Source organism: Chelonia mydas, chromosome 5 (assembly GCF_015237465.2).
Source record: "Chelonia mydas isolate rCheMyd1 chromosome 5, rCheMyd1.pri.v2, whole genome shotgun sequence".
NCBI lineage: Eukaryota > Metazoa > Chordata > Testudines > Cheloniidae > Chelonia > Chelonia mydas.
The window spans coordinates 100,188,626-100,210,664 of NC_051245.2; the positions used below are offsets into that span (position 1 = coordinate 100,188,626).

General features: G+C 41.9%; 2 protein-coding genes across 3 annotated transcripts in view; one reads left to right on the top strand and one right to left on the bottom strand.

Annotated features, from left to right (window-relative positions):
- SLC1A1 (solute carrier family 1 member 1) overlaps positions 1-11,702 on the top strand; it is a 70,202-nt gene extending 58,500 nt beyond the window's left edge. For both annotated transcript variants that reach the window (XM_043547208.1, XM_037901880.2), the window contains 4 exons: positions 970-1,092; positions 1,685-1,879; positions 2,622-2,756; positions 9,624-11,702. In XM_043547208.1, the coding sequence (XP_043403143.1) occupies positions 970-1,092; positions 1,685-1,879; positions 2,622-2,756; positions 9,624-9,870 (700 nt within the window). In that variant the 3' untranslated portion in view covers positions 9,871-11,702. The remainder of the gene's footprint in view (positions 1-969; positions 1,093-1,684; positions 1,880-2,621; positions 2,757-9,623) is intronic.
- SPATA6L (spermatogenesis associated 6 like) overlaps positions 1-22,039 on the bottom strand; it is an 83,964-nt gene that overhangs the window by 10,524 nt on the left and 51,401 nt on the right. The window lies entirely within an intron of this gene.

Consider the following 22,039-nt stretch of genomic DNA (forward strand, 5'->3'; position numbering starts at 1 on the left):
GCCCATAAAGGAGCTACAGCATACACATTCATGAACTCTATGTTCAGATTAACAGATGTGTGCTAGGCAAGTATAGTAATTAACTCACCCAGGGCCAAATTCTTCCATCAGATACATGCCCACAAGTCCAATTAACTTCAGCAAGAGTTGCTCACATACATCTGAGGGGAGAATTTTGTTGTTCTTCTGCTATCTATACAAATAAAAGTGAGCTAAGTAACAGTGTTAAATGATAATCCTTCAGCATCTAACAACATTCAGTACTGTAGGGCCCATATACATCTCATTTACACCAGTGTAAATCAGGAATAACTCAATTGAATTTAATCGAGATTTACACTAATTTAACAGAGTAGAATTTGAACCAAATTTACATATGCAATTTCCCACAGTACAAAAATGTGATTTTGAGATGGATGTAATCAAAGCCATTATGAAAACTGATCTGTAAACCAAATTTCCCTTTAACCCCAATCAGAAAATATTTCCAAAGGTGATATAATACTTTTTAATAACGCTAACCCATTTTTTAGCTCTAGCCTCTAGTCTTAGTTATAAGAATATTTTGGACTTTCATTTTTTTCAACACCGCCAACATTTTTTTCAACACAGAAGAACAGGTTCTGTTTAAATATTCTCGTTTTCTTTTATTTGTTTTAACATCTTCAGTTTGACTTTGATCCTAATATATTAATTAGTTCAACTGATTTCATATTGTACGTTGAAAACAGAGACATATAATGCCTCCCCCCAAAAAAATTTGTTCAGGAGAAGTGCATCTGTCCAAAAATTATTAACATAAATTTGGGCATAATTTGCCCTGGAATACATGCATGTAATCATCACTGAAGTGAATCTGAGTTGCACACAGGTCTCTGAGGGCAGAACTGGACACTGGTTAACACCTGCTCATTAAGACCATGAGATCAGACAGATCTAAGTATATGACCAGGCTGTTTTCTTTTGCAGACTTGCAATCCATTCCGTTGTAGTTCTGCCACTGATCTACTTAATCACAGTAAGGAAAAACCCTTTCCGGTTTGCCATAGGGATGGCTCAGGCACTTCTGACAGCCCTCATGGTCTCCTCCAGGTAATCACAATAATTTTTTTTCCCTCTAGCATTAATATACTTTGTAATCATCATCTCTTTAGTTTATGTGTTGCTGTGATTTTATTGATGCCTGTGTTTCTCATCCTGATGTCACATGAACCATGCGTTGTAAATCCATTGGGTGTAAACCTAGAGGAAGTATTACTCTTATAATTATTATATATATATATATAGCACCCAAAAGTGTGCCCTTGGCTAGAATGGAGTTATCCTGGATTTATACCAATGCTTTTGAGATTAGTGTCTAGCCTCTTGAGTGTGAGTCCAGGAAATAGTGCTGTAAATTATTTCATGGCTCACAAAATATTTGAAGCTAAATTGTTTCATTGCTTTATTGTGTTAAGGATAGTTAAAACTTTCAGTTATTGTTCCAGGAATGAGAAGAGATGGGAATTACCATTTCATTCCGAAGGACAAACTGCACTATCATTGTATGTGCACAACTCTCCTGCGCACCCCAGGGCAGAATTTGACTGCAGTTTGGCTTTTTTTAAAAAAAGCACATCAGATTAATAAAAGAACAGGTATTCTAGTAGTGTGCTGCTTATTTGTTTGTTTATTTATGACCCAGTTCAGCAACTTTGCCTGTCACCTTTCGCTGTGCAGAAGAAAAAAACCATGTCGACAAAAGAATTACCAGATTTGTTTTACCAGTCGGAGCTACAATCAACATGGATGGAACAGCACTCTATGAAGCCGTGGCAGCTGTGTTTATTGCACAGCTTAATGACTTTGATTTGGATGTTGGCAAAATAATTACCATTAGGTGAGGGTGATACCATAACATGAGTTGTGTTATTTTTGTTACTGAATTGTGGATTTACTTCAGGCACCCTAATGAAATCTTGCTGATTTCGCTTCTGTCATTCACATCACTAAGCAATAAGGCTCAATTTTTCACTTCTTCCACAAACCCTCAGTAAATAAGCCTTGCACAGAGGACCTATGTAGGAATGTGGGGTGGGGAATGAGGTAGCAGAGCATGGGGCCACAGTGTCTGGAAGCTGTAGTTACAGTAACAGCTGAGGCTTGCAGTACATGCCCAACCTGGACATTTTGTCCAGTGGATCTGCATATTTTGCAATCCCATTGGCCATGCCCCCCACCCCTCCCAAGTTCCTCCTCAGTACTGCTGTTTAGACCGCTCCAAAGCATGCTGGGGGGTATATATACTTGCCCTGTGCCGCAGAACCATGGCAGCTCCTAGCCTGTACACCTTGTTTGCCTGCCCAAGGACGGGCCAGGATCTACCCCTAAATGTGATCAGCCACTATGTCAACAACAATGCTGATAAAAACATCTGCAAATGATAGAAACCCACTGGGGCCCTGGATCCCACATGCCTCTATGCGGGTCTAACTCCAAGTGAAGTATGGGATTGTCATGAAGAAGGATTTGTAAAAATTAGTTTTATATTTCCATGAACACACAATTCTATGTAGCAGAGAAATCCATTCAGGAGGAGGACATTTTCAAACTGTCTTTTCATTGATTTGTCTGGAATTAAGTGTCACAGCGACTGCAGCCAGCATCGGAGCTGCAGGGGTCCCTCAGGCTGGACTAGTCACCATGGTGGTTGTGCTGAGTGCAGTTGGGCTACCTGCTGAAGATGTTACCCTTATCATAGCAGTTGACTGGCTTCTGTAAGTTTAATATATTCAGCATTTAATTATTTCAGTAATGTATTTTATACATGGTGCATGAACATCTGTGACTGGACTTTTAACCCTGAATTTATTTCTCCTTCTAACTGGGCTGTTCAATAATATATGTTTAAAAATTAACTAGAAAAAAAGTTGGTTAGAGATAACACTGCCACACATCTGATCTGTAATACGATTATATAAAGAATTACCTGTTTTGATTAACAAGGATACAGTCTTATCAGATCGGGCCCTTTTTATTATTCTTTTATGTGAAGATGACATACAAGGCCAGATTTTGATAAAAACAAGGTCCAAGACCTGTACACACTATACATACAAAAATACTCACACCAATTACTACAACTGCATATATACTTCCTGCTTATGCTTAAATACCTGTTTGTACACCCATGTGCCCCGATTCACCAATGCAGTTATGGTAACTGCATATACAGAGTACACAAGAAAATGGCCTCAGTTCATGAAAATCTAACTGAAAATATACAGACTACAAAATGTAACTAAGAAAAGAACTGTAAGCAAAAATATCCTTTTCAATCAGAGGTATTTGTAAAATAATGGCACGGTAGTTGCATAATTTATTTGCAGTAATCAGATGCAAGCCACAAACATAACATTCCAGCTAATTTTCACAAAGCAAACAGTTTACTTCTGTGATTTTTGTTTTGTTTTAGAGGGGAAAAGTTCTAAGCATGTGTCCAGTGTGCAGTCGCACAGGGCTTCTGCAGTGGCAAGTTCTTTTCTGCATGAGCTGCTCTCCACTCTGAAAGATCAACATGGACATGCCCGCCCCCCCCCCACCTTGTTTCCCCCTTTCCAGCTCATCAAAACTTTCCTGATTCTGTTAAGCCATTTTTCCAGAGGAGAGATAAAGATCTCCTGGGGGCTTGTCATGTGCCTTTTCCACTGATTCTAGAGGTTTGTTTATTCACAGACCTCTCTCGAGGAAGAAAGGTCTCAAAAGTTTTGGTCTTGCCCACTTGGTTATTTTGGGGTACCCCTAATGGCCCCAGGTGCTGGACTGATGGAGGAGAAAATATCCTCTGATTAAGGACGAGACACCCAAGCCCCAGGGAAGCAACATGATAAGGTGCTGGAGTAGGAGACTGGACTATGATCCTGGGTCCTGACTGTCATGGATGTTCAGTGTTACTTGGAGCAGAGCAGCTTCTCTGTGCCTCAGTTTCCCTTTCTGTCATATGGAGATAGTGGTGCTACCCACTTTGCAAGAGGCTTGAAGACCTATAGGTGAAAAGTTTGACTATTACTCTTAAAAAAAAAAAAACATGGCAGGAAAAATCTCTGATCTGTGAGCCATCCACTTTGTACAGCCATCCGTTCCTCCTGTGTGTCATGGTCAGACAGCTGATGGCTGTCAGAGTTACAACAGGATGAGCATTTCTGTTCCTGTATTCCCAAAACAGACAGATAAAGTCTCTCCAGGATCTTATTTGCTGTCAGCTGCCTTAATGTTGCCTGAGACTCTTTGAAGTTGTATATCAGTATCTGCAAAGTGGGCTAACAGATGCGGGAACAGTGAAATCCCCTCCCTAAGGCCTTGTCTAGACTAGGAAAGTAGTATAATTTATAAACACAACTTAGCTCACTTAGCTCTTCCTCACTTGTATGCCTATGTCTAGACTAGGACATAGACACAATCTATGTCCTAGTCTAGACATAGGCATCCAAGTGAGGAAGAACCACTGATGGTCTATGCCATCTTCATTGAGCCACAGAAAACAAATGAACAGGGCAGTGCGATTGTAATTTGGTTTTTTTATTATGTACATTTCTGAAGTGTCAGGGTCACGTTAAATTAAATGTAGACATACAAAGCTCCCCTCAACAAAACTCTCATCCCCTCACCAATGGACTGATGCCATTTCCTTGTTGATGTATCTCCTAGACCTCCCAACAGGGGATGCTCTTTCTTAGAGGAAGGTTTATCAAAAAGTACAAGTCTCACACATTTTCAAAAGGTCACAGGACTCCATTTCAGTCTGGCCTCTGGCAGAAGTGAATTCCACAGTTAAGGGCCCACCAACTAAGAACATTGACTCCCCCACATGATAGGACCTGGTATCTGTCATCTTCAGTGCTTGCCATAGAGGGGTATGGAGAGAGTGGCAGGTTCTTGGATAATAAGAGCCCTAGCCTATTTAGGGTTTTACTGATAAGGTCCAGAACAATGAAACGGATCTAGTATTAAGCAAGTAGCTGGTATAGCATGTGGAGTATAGAATGGATATGCTCGTGCCAGCGTAGCAGGCAGGCCATTGCATGTTGAACCAGCTGTAGCTTCTGGATGGCCTTCAGGGTCAGTCCAAGGTACAGCATGTTGAAATCATCAAGTCTTGTGATGATAAAATTATGGGCCCCTGTGGCTGTATCCTCATTCAAAAGGTAAGTGCAAAGTCTCCTAGCTAGATGAAGATGTAAAACCAGCACTTCTGGTTACTGCTGTTTGGGTGTTCATAAGCAACAACAAGTCAAAAAGGGCTTTGTGGTCAGGCACCGCCTTGACAATTTGAGAACAAATGCCTTCTCTTGTGTGAGTGTGAGATATCTCCTGCTAGATTCACAAGGCTATGAACACCAACTCTGTCCTTTGTGGACTGATCTTGGGGTGATGCAATGTTCTTTCTTTTCCCCAAATGTCCCAAGAAGGGAGCAGAATCTCCAGGAAGTGACCAAGTAACTGAATCTATTAATCTGAGTGACAACAGCTCTGAATCAGAAACGGAAGAGTGGATGAGGGAGGCTGTGGCATCCTCTTCCTCTCACCTGATGACTCATGGCCATCTCTTTATCCTCTCTCCCTGATGGCTGTAAATTCGGTGTGGGAGTTTAGTCAGTGTCATGAGGATACCCATGCAGTGTCAAAATGATCAGTAAAGCTTAGTCATATACCATGCTATTGAGTTTCAGTGCCTTGATTTTAAAAGCTCCAAGGAACTTGGCACATAATTGAAACTTTTGGTGACTGATCTTCTCCAGGGGAGACAACAAGGAAGACTCAAGGGCCAGAAAACACTGAGATTAAGATTTGTCTGAACTCTTTCTGAGAACAATGTAGAATGTTCCATCGTCTCATCGCTTACGTTGGGTGGTGCTCTTGGTGCCAGATATTGGGACTTTCTCAATAAATGCAAACAAACAAACAAAGTCAAAGCTTCCTGCGGACAGCTCTAATTTAATGACAAAACAAATGCCACTCTTGGAGAACTGGAGGACACAAGAACCACTGTTAGGTAACTTGGATTTTCCCAGTTTTCATATAGGAAAAAGACAACAGCATCAACTAGGCTGTGACTCTGGGCTCTCTGCCCACCAGAAGTGAATTGTGCAACAGGCTCAAAGGGAAGCACTGGAGAGCAATACTGTTGCTCTTCTGAGTCATCAGCTCTTTAGCCCTTTCATCATTTTTGGCTTCCAAGCAGCCATGCGGATATTTTCCTTGGAAGTTCTGATCCAGTACTTTAGGGGGTGAAAGCAGTTTCTTCCACCTCCACCTGCAGTGAGGGACCACCTTTCTTTTTATCTCAATACGGCAATTCATCAAGTCAGACTGATGTTACTCAGAAATTATAGGGAAAGGATGCACAGAGTTACAGCATCTCCGCAAGTTTTTGTCTTCGTCATGCTACTCAGTCTTTTCCTTGATATACTGTTCTCTCAGTCCACCCTTTATCTGATGATAGGGACAGATGCATCCAACCCACAATGGGGAGCCACTCTAGGACAACTCACACAACCCACCTTTGTTTACATGAAAAATGTTTGGAAGAGGTCAGAATGCTTTTACCAGAAAATCCTCCTATAGGAAGTGCCATGCCCTTAAATAGAAAGATTTTTCAGTGCTAAAGATGCTCTTTAGATGTCTGTTACCATGCTACCCATAGTCCCAAACTCAGGAACCATAAAACCTGTATAGTACCACATACCATATATTTCACAGGGCAGATTTTCAAGACCATACCTTTGTATTCTGGAATCCCCTAAAGAAGTTTGTTGTTGCCATAGCTGTTAAACCAGGACCTGTGATTTTCTAGTTAACATCAGCAATGTGAAATTACTTGAAAGGAAGAGACTCTAAAGGAGAGAGCATCATGCACAAGAAAAGATGGGCTGTTCCTAAGGATTCAGTAAAATCACAAAAGTGCTTTTAACCTGTGTGCTGATATTTACAGCCAGTTAACTTTACCGCACAGTGCCTGTAAACTGATAATATTCCACCTCTTTTTAAATTACTGTTGTGTGTCTTATGCAGGTTCTTTCCTCCCTTGAACTTTGGATTCTGAAATCTGACATTTATATGCACTGAAATTTGATTTCCTAACACTCTTAAGCAACAGTCAGTTTTAGTACAAATAACAGCCACAAAACTGGATCCATCAAGTAAAATCCCTTTATCAGCAAAGCTCTAATGATAATGACTAATGATAGCACCTGCATAGCAGAGAAGAGGCAGCTGCTTCTGCAGTACCTAGCTCGGCAATGAGTCTGTGCCAGACAAAATATTTGTGATTCAATCATCTTAAATAGATTAATTCATTTTTAAAAATGTAATTAACGTCAGGCTGATTTTTCCACTAGTGTGTTCAGATGGGGTTCAGCATGGGTTTACTGCAGGACAGGGCTTTGGGAGCGTTCCTGTGCAGAAGGCAGCCAGAATTTTCCGGCTGTGCTCCCCAAATGGAGAGTTGCTAGCCAGCTGGCAGCAAAGGGCTGTGTTTCTGAGTGGATTGAGTTAGCAACCAGGCCCCCCCCACACCACCTCACCTGGAAGGATTTACTGCGGGAGCACATGCTATAGGTCACAGCCTCAGCTGGTGTATATCACATAGCTCTACTGACTTTGGTGCTATGCTATCTTACACCAGCTGAGGACCTGAGCCTGTCCTTCAAAAGCTAATGCTCTTCAGTGTGCTCCCCCATTTCCCAGAAGCATTCCACCTACACTATGTTAGCGTAATGCCTTCAGCTACCACTGCTCCTCTCCCTTCCTGCTCCCAGCACAGCTCCACCTCTAGGGGTACATCTTCACTGCAGGGTTAACTCAGGCGCTTCCTCATGTGATACATGTTATACATACAAGAGTATTTTGTGAGTAAAACATTGATACACTTTCCTGGTATTTGCAATCCCTTTGTATTTGGGAACATTTGAGTGACTTTTTATTTGCAAGAATAAGCACAAAACCACCATGAATAAACATTTGTGTAAGTATTACCACCAGAGGCACTATCGTGGCCATTTTGAAGAGCTTCTTGCCTCCACCCCAGGCACTGGCATCAACATCCCTCAAAGCCCCAGCCACGCAGACGTTACATGGAAGGAAAGTCTTCAGTCTCCAAGGGCTGGCAGCATGGGGAACAAACAACAGACACACTAGTTTTCACATTGTCTGTCCCAGTTCCGTGCCAATTTACATCTGGCCCCAAATTTCAAACTACGCTACATGGCAAAGTATTGTCACTCCTCTGCCAAGTGGTAGCATTATTATTTATTTATTTAGCAAATTTGGGGCCTTTCTGGTCAGTTTCCCATTGGAGGGGAAACCAGTGACCTGGTGTCCAGCTATTTCTTCATGTAGTTTGTTTTATGTACACTTCAGACACCTGTTTTTAGACAGAGATAGACAAACAGCACACAGGCAATCCCCTCTTTCTGGAATCTCAGCCAAAATACCAATGCCCACTTCCCAGGGAGCAACTCTGCAATGAAAATTGATTCCAGTTGGAATGATTAAAGCAGAGAGCAAACTCTCCAGCTTGTCGCCACAGCTTCCCTCATAATAAAACAAGCAACAGCATAGCATTCCTTAAAAGACTGGACAGTGCTCACATGAAAAAGAACTTGTAAGTAGAGCTGGGCAAAACATTTTGGAGGAATAGTTTCCCCCCCAAAAAAACGCAGTTTTGGCCAACCACAAACTGTGTCAATTCACTAAATAGTACTGACCACTCTCCCCCCAAAAAGGCTTTTCAGGACTCTGATGCATTGCAGCAGTGGCTTCTCTTATAACTTTTAGCCCGGTTGGTAGGGCACTCACCTGGGATTTGAGAGGCCTGGTTACAACTCCCCCCCTTGGCCTGAGGTCACCCGAACTGCAAGATAGTGTCCTGGCCCTTAGATAAAGGGATCTCTCCTGATGAAACTGTTCTACTGTTTATAAACAGTCATTGGAGCAGGGACTTCAGCTTCGGTCCCCCACATTCTAGTAGCATTCTAATCAGGTATAGAGGCATTCTCACTCACTTTCCCTGCCCCACTGCCTTTTCATTGTCAATATGAGAGAGAGTGAATTTGTTTAGCCCTAAAATGGACTTTTTCAATTTGCCAAAATGTTTCACAATATTTATATGTAGTTTGACCTGAACTTCTTTTCTTTTCTTTTTTTCTTTCTTTTTTTTTTTTTTTTTGGGGGGGGGGGTAGGGGTGGAAACAGGACAGAGAATTAAAAAAAAATCACTTATTTGCCCAGCTCTGTTGGTAAAATTACATGTAACATCACCACCTGATAACTTCTGCCATAACAGACATGTAATGTTACTGTTTCTAAAAAATCCCTTTTTAGTACCAATAATTCCATGTTTTTACAAATAATATTGCCTAGAGGAAAGAGTGAAAAAATTCTGCTCTGAGTTCCTACACCAGTGAAAATCCAGAGTAAACCCACTAGAATGACACGGGTATAGCATCTGGCTCAGTGTCTACAGTATAGTTTAATTTTAAACTGATTACTAAAAAATATTTTTATTTAAATAACATACGGTTTCTAAGAAAGCACAATGGAACCAGAAATCCTGGCCTGTCTAACACAACATTTTTACTCCATAGGGACCGGTTCAGAACAATGATAAACGTCCTTGGAGATGCTTTTGGTGCAGGGATTGTGGAGAAGCTCTCCAAAAGAGAGCTAGAGCAAATGGATGTCTCTTCTGAAGTCAACATAGTCAATCCTTTTGCCTTGGAAACAACAATACTCGATAATGATGAACCGGAGACCAAGAAATCCTACGTCAATGGAGGTTTTGCCGTAGATAAATCTGACACCATATCATTCACCCAGACATCACAGTTCTGAAGCCTACAGTTCCACTGACACTGAAGGATAATTAAGAAAAAGCTAATAACAAACTTGAGTATATTTAATTTAATACACAGACTTCCGTTTTTTCCCCCCACTGTTTGGATTCGCAGCATTTGGTCCCTGTGGACAAGTTGATGAGAAGGCATTAAGGCAAGTTGTAAAATATGTCATTTTTTAATCATGTAAGATGGATGAGGCTTTGGAATGCCTGTTTGGAATCATCTAGCTCATAAACTGGATGTTAGAACCAGGCCAGTGAAATGAAGCAAATGTGCTTCTCTCGGGCAAACTGCAGTGTTTCACACCTCTCTTCCATTCTACCACTCAGTGTATGGAGTTCTTGTTAATATTTTTGCCTTTCATATTTTTACAAATGACACTGCATATAAAACACCTACTGTAACTTGATAATGTGCCAAATTGTTCATTTCTGCAGCTAGTTTGAACAACACATGGGGCAAACAGTTTTAGAAAGAAAACAGGCCTTAAGGGTTCTGCAATAAGTGTTTTAACGTTTATGAGGTTTTACGTTGCTTTTACTTTAATCATTATGGATGTTGGACGTTATTGGTCAAGGAAAAGCTTCTAATGTTATGTAGTTGATTTTCCCCGCCCCATGAATTCCACCAGAGAGCAGAACTGAACTCTGCGGGTAAAGCAAATTGCTACAGGTTTGCTCTTCTTATACTTGAATAAATTATTGCAAAGTGAAACTCTCTGCCAACTTAGGTCCACTTTGACAGTTTATTAAAACATCTCCATTGGAAGTAGCAAGAAGACAGCTTTGGTATTGTCTATTTTTTATTTTAGGCTAGTATTTCTCAGCTGCAGGGCAGGCGGAGATCAGGAAGATGAAAATAGCTACTCATAGGGTGACTTCCAAATCTTTTCTGTTCGGAAAAAGGACATAATATCAAGTGTAGATGAGGTTGGTTTGTTTGCTCCTTGGTTTAATTTATTGGTTGAGCATGTGTAATTTTGCAGCTGCAAAAGCCCTAGACCCCACCATTTCAGTGCCAAGCCCTATCTTGTCAAAGTATCTGGACTAAGGAACCCATATGTTCTAGTGACTTGTTATACAAAGTGACAACATCACCATGGGCTTCTTCATAAACACATTCCATAATGTCAAGCATTCTATACAATGCTGGATATGATATTTCCATGGTGCAACATCATTCCCCGGAGGGAGGAATCGCTGTTAAGAACAAACTGTTTGCCTTGCACATCTATGTCGTGTCGACCATCTGACTTGCAAGGCAAATTAAAATTTATACCCAAGAGTCTCTTTTTCTTAAATAAGCTTATAGTAAACATAAAATTGCATTTACATGCTGTCAAAAATATTCAGGTTCCTGGATTGTTAGATAGTAAATTCAATCCTACCCTTTTGTAGTTACGTAAACTGGGAAATGTGCCAAAGAGAACTGAGAAGAAAATAATCCTTACGGTAGGTTTTGATAAATTGCACCTTAAATTAAATCAGCGAGACATAATCCTGTATGTATTTAAAATAAACATTGTAAACTATGACACAGTGTGACTCTAAAGTAAAAATACTGATATGTTTATACAAAATAAAGGAGTGTACAAATTAAGTAAATCAATGCTTTACCGTGTGCAGAACTAGTATATAAAATCTTCATTTGTACAGCTTTGTTAATAGAAGAAAAAAACCCACCAGTTTCCATAGTTGTCTATTGTGTGCTTTGCTTTTTTTTTTTTAATATATTTTTTTTATTTTAAAGTCTTTTTAGTAACCAGCTTCTTATAAGGCACTATGGATACTGTTCCCATTGTGATCTAAATAAATATTTATTTCATTCTTTCTCCATCCTACCATCCTCTCTTCATCCCTCTGTGGAATTCTGTATTTCTCCTGTTATGGCAGGAAAAAACAGATGAACTGCTAATACACTACTAAATCGCTTTTGCTGACGACACATTTGTAGTTTTACTATGTATGGATTGCCCTTTTCAGTAAGGAAAGCAGACTGCTCCCTCAGGGGCCCAATCTTAAGACGGCAAGCAAAGCCTTTACCTACAGAGGGACTAGGGGAAAGGATCCTCCTATCCAACACATGCTTTAGCACTAAGGATCCTGTGCAGCCAATCTGCAACTGATACTGCTAGGTATGAGAAGCTGCAGCACCAGACAATCTACCCATATTCTGAAGATATTGTTAAGTCCAGGGATGCCTGTCCTCATGTAATTTTAGCCACATAGCTTCTTAGTGTGTGAACCACCAAGTGTGAGTCAAGCGCTTGCCTTCTCCCTTCACATTATCCTGCAGAGATTTCACAGCAGAAATCATTTCCCTTGCGTGCTGGTGTGGATTCCTTCTTCCAGGATTCTCCACAGATCTGGCCCCCCACACAAGAGGAACAGAATGTTACTGCTGCCTTAGGCCCTTATGCAGCTTCGCAAGCAACCTCAGGATTGGACCCAACATTCTTTAAGTGGCACACATGGTTTTAGCCATGCTGTTTCCACTGAAATCAGTGGGAGTCACATGTTCAAAATCATGCACAACTCTTAAAACCCTTCAGGCTGGATTGTCCAAATTTAGTGACACTGGAGGTCTCAATGGAAACCTTTCTAGGAACAAGGGACTGCACCTAGTTAGGATATATGATACATTTATGTAAATTTTAGAAGATAAAAATGAAGCCACACAAACATGACGTGCTATTTGCCTATACCTGTATCTTCCTTGAGAAGAACAGAAATCACTTATTGTTTAAGTGCACCAGCAAAAAACCCCAAACTAACAGCTTTATCCTTCCTCTGGGTTACAGGGGTTCAGGCCACACTGGACCACCAGATTGCACCTGGACACCCCTCCTTTAGAACGCTGTGTATGTGTGTGTGTGTGTGCGCACATGGGTGCATGTACTCACACCACCAATGCCTAACCAGTTCTGCTGAGGGGATGGGGCCCTGTTCCTAATGTTACTTTGTAAAGGCTAATGCTAGCTCTACCATGGAGCAGTGGTTCTCTGTCCCTCCTACGTTGCAGCTGGTACCTGAGCAGGTATGCAAAGGGGTGGTCTGGCTTAGGGATGTAAATATGAGTTTAAAAAGTTAACTAGTTAAACAATTAAAATTATATCGTTTAACCGGTTAAGCATTAACTGATGTCACTCTGGTGGTAGGCCAGCGCAGGCTGGGACTGGGAACCCGCCGAGGTTGGGGCCACTCCAGCCTGCCTGGCCTGGCCATGGTCCTGCTGGCTGGCCCAGTGTGGCCAGCCATAGGGGTTAATGGTTAAGGTCCGGTTAACAGTAAGCCTAATGCTTACCAGCTAACCTTTTACATCCCTAGTCTGGATGTGTAGTAGAGGGGAGAAAAGCTCTTGGCACCCTCCCTCCATGTGCACCTGTGAAGGGCCAACCACAATTAGCATGGAAAGTGGAGTGATAACCTAGAGAGCCTTGAGTTAGTAAACAGAGTATTACTGCAAAATTTCTACAGCCTGGCCATCATTATCACCACTTTCAACAACATCAAAATGGCGCCCGTGCATGCTTTGTTTTATTTTAATAATAGAAAGAAAATACAAATATATTTTAAATAATAAAGAAAGAAGAGTGGTGGCTATCATGGATTTTCCTATAACCAATTCCTGGCCCCACTGAAGTCAAAGGAGTAACTCCCACCGGCTTCACTGAAACCCAGCAATTACCATCTAAAGAACCATATTTTGCCCTCCATTTTCATACAGAAGTTCCCGTTGAAACTGAGTTGTGCCTAAAAGCAGGTCAGAATGTGACCCAGAGGAATTTGCTCATCCCATTTAGCCTTGACAACTAAAAGAAAGTGGCAAATACCATTCTAAACAAAGCCTTTTTCTCTCTTCCAAGCCTGCTTCTTCTCTCATCTCCACCACTTTTACTCCTACATTGCTCCATTGGCTTCAGTGGCATTGCCAGTGACGTATGGTGGTGTAAGTCAGGAGGAAAATCAGGCCCACAGACTTTCACACAGTAACACACACACACACACACACACACACACACAGTCTGTGCACTGCTTCTGCCTGAGAATACGTCTCCAGGGTACACAGAGAAGGGTGGCAGAGGGAGAAGCACAGTGGAACTAGAGCATAGAGCATTTCAGTCTAACCCTAAATTGTAAGTGTATCACCACATAACCAGTTGTGGTCTCCCTCTGTATCAAGCACTTGATTTGTTACTGTAGTTACGACATGCTGAGAGCAATTATTAAATGAAAAGAGAAAGTCAGAGTAACTCTGTGTCCAGTCTCTTTTTCTTAGCAAACAGGTGTCATTCTTTAAATTATGCTCCCACTTACAGCGGGTAAATCCATGGCAATTTCATTATGATGGCGGAAAAGATTTTACTGTTACTGTCTATTATTTGTATTAAGGTTGCACCTAGGAACCCCAGTCAAAGATCTGGGCCCAGCGCCTTACAGATGAATACTTTAAACTCCACCCACGTCATCGCTTCAGTTGATAGCATGGACTCTGAGCATTTTACAACACTCCGTTCTGCTTGCTCATTGTTTTCCTTCTGCAATAGCAGGGATTTTTTCCCCACCTGTAGTGGTAGTATATTAACTAGAAGTAAAGCTAGGGTTCTCTTTCTGAGCTTGGAGTGCTAACAGGGCCGTCCCTAGGAGGGTGTGGGGCCCAGGGCAGAAGTGATGGATCCGTCTCTTCCAGGACCAACTGTGCCTGCCAATCGCACCTGCCCGCAGGGCCCCCCAAAGCACAGGGCCCGGAGCGGTCGCCCCGATTTGCACTACCCAAGGGACGGCTCTGAGTGCTAATGAATACAAAAGTCACAAAATGGAATCCTACATCCTTAAAAAAAAAGGATTTGTCATGCAAGGAAAACCATGATTATTCGTTACAATTTACTAAGCACCAGGGGACAGATTCCTAAAAAGTATAGGCACTTGTGGATGGCTTGATCCTGAAATCCTCTCTCGTGTGAGCAACAGTAACAGGGTTAGGCCACTGGTCTTTATAAAATGAAAAGGCAGCAGCTCAGAGCGACACATCTGCAGTCAGATGCGTAAACTAGTTATCCTACATATGTGTTATTGTGGTCTCTAATGTGATACAGCAGGGCCAGAGGGCAGCAAGAGAGCAATGGGAGGTATATAAGCCCCAGGATGATCAGGGCCTTATTCCCTGTCGACTGAGGAGAGGATACGATAGGTTAATTGGAGCACTTGGAGCCAATTAAGGCCCTGCCAGAGACCTATTTAAAAAAAACCTGCCTCAGTCACTACTGGAGCCGTCGATGCCCAAGAATAGGGGCAAGGGGCAGCTCCCTGACCATCACACCAAGGAAAACCTCGGGCCCCACCACAGTGGCGTTGGCAATTTGCCACACTAGGCACATCACCTATTAAAAGCCATCAACCAACATGGCTCACACAGGACAGGAATAATAGCCATGCTATCGGCCACAGCAACCCGCAGGGGACAAACCCCCCAAGGGCCCGGTCCTGCATTTCTTGTGCATCCCAAACAATAATTGAAGTGGGCAAATGGCGGATTGAGCTCAGACAATTCCTAGTGTTCTGAACTTAGGCATGAGAATCCTGAAAGCAGTGTTGAGATCAGTGGTTGAGGAGTCATTTCAACAGCAGCTTTAGTTTTCTGCTGTCACCAAATGGCTCATACAGTGAGTGGCAAATGAGCTAGAAAGCAATGGTGGTATTCATTAGATGAAACTCTGAGCAACCCACGCAGGCGAGAAAGAGTTAGGGGCAGATCCCCAGCTGGGGTAAATGTTCATAGGCTCTGCCCCTAGTCTTCACACATTATCCATAATGTAACGGTGGGGACACTACATCCTTAGGAAAGACAAGCCAGATGAATTATTCATTGACACACAGCCACTTTTTACACAGCACTTGAAGGTAGTAAGTCTCATCTTCAAAGAGCTTGCAGTGAATACTCTTGTAAAGGATTTTACTTGGCACCCAGCCTATGCTCTTGCTGCTTGACAATTACTTAGGACTTAATCTATAGATCCTTCCTCTGCCAAGTATTCTAGGAGTGGGGTCATGGCTGCTGAAGGAAAGGAAACACTGACAGCTTGGAGGCACTTGTGCCAGTGTGGCACCTGAACTCCTGTAGAATTAATTGACCAAGAAAGCCATTTGGGAAAAGCTCTCTCATCAAGGCAACTCCAGTTTGAGAGCAAAACCTCTTATGTATACTAACAGAGGGTTTTGGTTTCCCATCTAGCTTTTGGGGCAAGCAGCAAAACTCTGTAGAACCTAGATCTCCAAGGCACTATCTGTTGGCATTTCAGAGATCAGGAATCAAGTGTGGGTTGCTGTCCAGTCCATGCACGATACAGAAAAAGAATAAGAATGGACAAAGTGCGGGAATGGGAACACAGGGAAACAGAGATGCTACGTTGTGTGGTGAGGAATGTATCAGGCCAGTATACAGAGCCTGCTCCTGTTCAAAAGCTGCCTGTTTGGAGCATGTTGGATACATTTAAGCAAATCAGCGTTCCTCGGGTGCACACTTCAATGTCCATGCTCAATGTTCAGTGCTTTTCCAGCTCATGTTTGAGCTAAGAAAACAAATGAGGGGACAGACTTGCTTTGGGAAACACAGGACCCCAGTTTTTCTCTCACTTACAAGAGTGAGAATGAGGAGTGTTCCCTCTGCCGTCAGTGGAGGTATACCAGTATAAAACCGTGCGTAAGCAAACCCAGGCCTAGGGTGTTTTCTTCTGGGCCTACTGCTAGGAAAGCAGCACATATTAATGCAATCCTAACCCACACACACCCAGTAGAAGTACCATTAATAAACACTTTCTTTTGTATTAACGTTTTTGTGGCAGACCATCTCCCTCATTTTCCAACTGCCTTCTCAGTAGCAGGTATGTGTATATGCAGCCAATTTTTTTTTTTTGGATCAGATGATGATCAGAATAAAATGTCAAGGGACTGCCAAGGTAATTCCTTGTCTTTGTTGCCAACATTTTGTGTTGTCTGTCCCAGTACAGAAGGGTGTTAGGCAAAACCCACGTGCACTACAGTGCACATGGGAAGCAGGACAGCAAGGGAAACCAGACATGGACTTTCATTTACCCCAAAAACATAAGCAAATCCTTTATCCCAAATGCAATCACTGTGTCTTTTTGGAGACTACAGGCTTTCAACTGTAATAGAAAGTCCCAGGAACACTGTTACAAGGTATTTCAAGTAATAAAAAGTAGATGTGATAAATATCTTCTATTTATCTCTTGGCATTACGATTTGTGATCAATAAACCATGAAACCGTAATGTCACCCACCACAATACTCAAAGACAAATCCAGGAGAGTAGAGAGTAACCCAGTTCAAATTAGAACATTTGAAAACATATGGTCAGATGCTTAGCTGCTGCACATTGGCACAGCCAAATATTTGGCCCTTAAAAGATACCAGAAAATGTCACTTGCTTTCTTCAACAGCAAAAAAGAAATGTAGGCTACTAGCCCTGGAGTCAGATAAGACAGCGTAAGGCTTGATATGACAGCAAGTTACAGCCTGAGAGTTCTGTAACATGACATAGAATATCAGGGTTGGAAGGGACCTCTAGTCATCTAGTCCAACCCCCTGCTCAAAGCAGGACCAATCCCCAATTTTTGCCCCAGATCCCTAAATGGCCCCCTCAAGGATTGAGCTCACAATGCTGGGTTTAGCAGGCCAAAGCTCGAACCACTGAGCTATCCTTCCCCCCATTATGTAGAAAAAGTAGTTCAACAATACTAGTGACGTCTGTTGGCCTGTTTGCTTCTTAAAATGTGTGCTTGTGGCGATGGGAAATTCAATACAGATTTATAAACTTGTTTAGTTACAGTGTGAGAATGACAAAGTGTGGAAAACTGTACAATAGTTACTGGAAAAATTATGCAGTGTAAACATTTACCGTAATACACTGTAAATCTGACATTATCATACATGACTTTTTTCCATTTTTTATTTGAAGGCATTAGTTTTGTACACAATATTTTGAACCATTTCTAAGGAACTAAGAGTTCATTTGCACTGTTAGTTATGATGTTCGAGGAAGCAATAAAACAACGTGAACCTGGTACAGTGAACATTAGGCATATATGAAATATTTAATCTTTCTTGCAGCAGGCGGAGGAAATAGCTTTGCTCTCCAAATTTAATAGTGTTGCTGCTTTAATTCATCCTTGAGAACGAATCATAAAACAAATCTACAGTTTCACATGCAGGATTCAGACACAATGCAGCCAGAAAAGTAATACTTGGATACTCTTTTAGTCTAAGATGATTTACTTAGAGCCTTGGTCATAGTTTACTTTTTAAAAATGAGGAAGGGGGCATACAAAGGGCCATAGAATCATAGAACTGGAAATGACCTTGAGAGGTCAGCTAGTCCAGTCCCCTGCACTCAAAGCAGGACTATGTATTACCTAGACCATCCCTGACAGGTGTTTGTCCAACCTGCTCTTAAAAATCCCCAATGATGGAGATTCCACAACCTTGCTAAGCAATTTATTCCAGTGTTTAACCATCCTGACAGTTGGGAAGTTTTTCCTAATTGTGACAAAGCTCTGTCCTTGCCTCCATGGGTCCCGTGTTTCCTGGCAGATTTTTGCTAGCCTCAGAGGCTCACTGTGACCCTCCACATAACCCTTCTCTCTCTGCAGACAAGGGTCACAGTCTACTGAGCCATTTTCATCAGAAGCCAGCGAGGGATGTGAGGAGAAGTTATCCTTCCTTGCACAGTCTCTGTTGTCTCCCAGTCTCAGTAATTAATCAGGGGGCAAAGGTAGGGGGGGAGCCTGGGCCCACCCTCTACTCTGGGCTCCAGGCCAGGGACCCTAATAGCATCAGCTATGGTAGCTGACCTTTTAGAAACATGGTATGTACAATTCCCTGGGCTACTTCCCCCACAGCAGCCCTCACTTCCTCAAGCTCCACTTCACCCTTACCTCAGGGCCTCCTTCCTTGTGCCTGATATGGTGTGTACTACTCAGCCTCTCCAACAGCACAACTTCCTCCCACAGCTCCTGACATGCACACCCACCTGACTAACTGGGAGGCTTTTAACTAGTTTCAGCCAGCCCCTGATTGGCTTCAGGTGTCCCAATCAACCTAGCATTCTCCCTGCCTTCTGGAAAGTTTTTAATTGACCCCAGGTGTCTTAACTGACCTGAAGCAGCTGCCATTTCACTTATCCTGGTACCAGGGATTTGTTTAGCCTGGAGCTAATATATCTATCTCCCACTACTTTTCTATAGCCATCTTGCCTTGCCCCATCACATAATGTACAACCTAAACCACCCTTGTTGCAATTTAAGCCCATTGCTTCTTGTCCTATCCTCAGAGGTAAGAAGAACAATTTTTCTCCCTCCTCCTTGTAATAACCTTTTATGTACTTGAAAACTGTTATTATGTCCCCCTCCTCAGTCTTCTCTTCTCCAGACGAAACAACCCCAATTTTTTCAATCTTCCCTCATAGGTCATGTTTTCTAGACCTTTAATCATTTTTGTTGCTCTTCTCTGAATTCTCTCCAATTTGTCCACATCTTTCCTGAAATGTGGACACAATACTCCAGTTGAAGCCTAATCAGCGTGAAGTAGAGCCGAAGAATTACTTCTCATGTCTTGCTTACAATTCTCCTGCTAATACATCCCAGAATGATGTTTGCTTTTTTTGCAACATTGTTACACTGTTGACTCTCATTTAGCTTGTGATCCACTATGACCCCCAGATCCCTTTCCGCAGTACTCCTTCCTAGGCAGTCATTTCCCATTTTGTATGTGTGCAACTGATTGTTCCTTCCTAAGTGGAGTACTTTGCATTTGTCCTTATTGAATTTCATCCTATTTACTTCAGACCATTTCTCCAATTTGTCCAGATCATTTTGAATTTTAATCCTATCCCCCAAAGCACTTGCAACCCCTCCCAGCTTAGTATCATTCACAAACTTTGTAAGTGTACTCTCTATTCCATTATCTAAATCATTGATGACAATGTTGAACAGAACTGGACCCAGAACTGATCCCTGTGGGACCCCACTCATTATGCCCTTCCAGCATGACTGTGAACCACTGATAACCACTCTCTTGGACTGATTTTCCAACCAGTTATGCACCCACCTTATAGTAGCTCTATCTAGGTTGTATTTCCCTAGTTTGTTTATGAGAAGGTCATGCAAGACAGTACCAAAAGCCTTACTAAAGTCAAGATATACCACATTTACCACTCCCCCACCATCCACAAGGCTTGTTACCTTGTCAAAGAAAGCTATCAGGTTGGTTTGACACAATCTGTTCTTGACAAATCCATGCTGACTGCTACTTATCACCTCATTATCTTCTAGGTGTTTGCAAATTGATTTCTTAATTATTTGCTTCATTATCTTTCCAAGTACAGAAGTTAAGCTGACTGGTCTATAATTCCCCAGGTCATCCTTATTTCCCTTTTTATAGATGGGCACTACATTTGCCCTTTTCCAGTTTTCTGAAATGTCTCCCATCTTCCATGACTTTTCAAAGATAATCGCTAATGGCTCAGATATCTCTTCCTTGAGTATTCCAGGATGCATTTCATCAGGCCCCAGTGATTTGAAGATATCTAACTTGTCTAAGTAATTTTCGACTTGTTCTTTCCCTATTTCAGGCTCTGATCCTATCTCACGTTCACTGGCATTCACTATGTTAGACGTTCAGTCGCCACCAACTTCATGGTGAAAACCGAAACAAAGAAGTCATTAAGCACCTCTGCCATTTCCACCTTTTCTGTTATTGTCTTTAACCCTTTAGAGTTCCTGTTTTTTCAGACTGCATATCAGCATCTGTTTCTATACCCTTTACTCAGAGAGATAAGAATTCTTTACAATAGGTCTAATCTGTATCACTGCACCCTGTAAATTGTTCCAGTCCTTTCCTCTTCCAGATATTGCATCCAACTGGAATTTTCATGTTAAATATTCTTAATTGACAGACAGGAGAAAAATATTTGAAATGCTGTGGCAGACTTATTCAAGAAATATGGGAGTGGAGAGAAAAGGCTGCTTACTTTTCCTGCTATGTGGGATTTTACTCCTTCCAAGGTTAAGTGACACCACTGATCAAAATGAATTGAAAACTACAGCCCTGTGGCTGTGCACCGTGAAGTATCAAAGTGGAAATAAAGAGTTCTGCCATTGCTTTTCATTTCTATAAATCACTTCCTACAAGGTGCTGATCATGGACAAACATTTAAAGCAGCAATTTTGAAAGAAGATCACTTTGATCTTCTTCCAACTGATCAAACATGAAGTAAAAGTTATGATTCCTTTGAAAGAAAACATTAGGATATTCCAAGGTCATCTTATTTTATCTTTGCAAAAAGCACCAAAAAGCCAAAACCAAAGTTAATCTGATTCTATTGCTGAAGATAGCTTTCCCCCTCTGCCCAAATGAAGTCCTAGGACACCAATGAAGTAGTCAAGTCTTAGCCTACAAGGTTTATTTAGGAAAGAGTTTTCCCTATTATTTTGTAATGGCCGCTCTTATGACTGAAAGCAGAGGCAGCCAATAACAGGAGAGAGAGAAAGCACTTGCTTCATCCCCTCTCTTTTAGAGATCCATACAAAGGGGACTAAAGAGGTGCTTGCTCACGCTGACTGATTCAGATGGCTAACAACTGAGAATAAACAAAGGAGTATTAATACTGCATAAGCTACAAGCAAACCCAATAGGCTTCAGAGTCGATGAGGTAACATATGGCATAAAAATACCAATGTCACAGATTTGCCATGTCACACTAGAGATTCAGAGAAGTCCTGTGGCCTGTGCTATGCAGGAAGTCAGACTAGATGATCACAATGGTCCCTTCTGGCCTTAAATCCTATGAATCTATGAGGCTGACAGAATGTATGTTTTCCAGACCATATTAGCATTGGTTTTTATGCCCTTCCCTAGCTGAGGTGGTTTCAATGCTTTTCTTTGGGGTTTTTTTGTTTGAACAGTATCACATTTAAATGCAACTATAATGGGGTTGATTTGGGGGATACACCTGCCATCTGCACATCCCTGGGAATGAATGCAACTCTGCTCTTGGGAGCAGGAAAAGAAAGCAGGTTGCCCAAAAACAACAATTTCATGAACAGAGACTCGGACAGAGCTTTGGTCTCATTCCTGAGAGGAGACACTGTC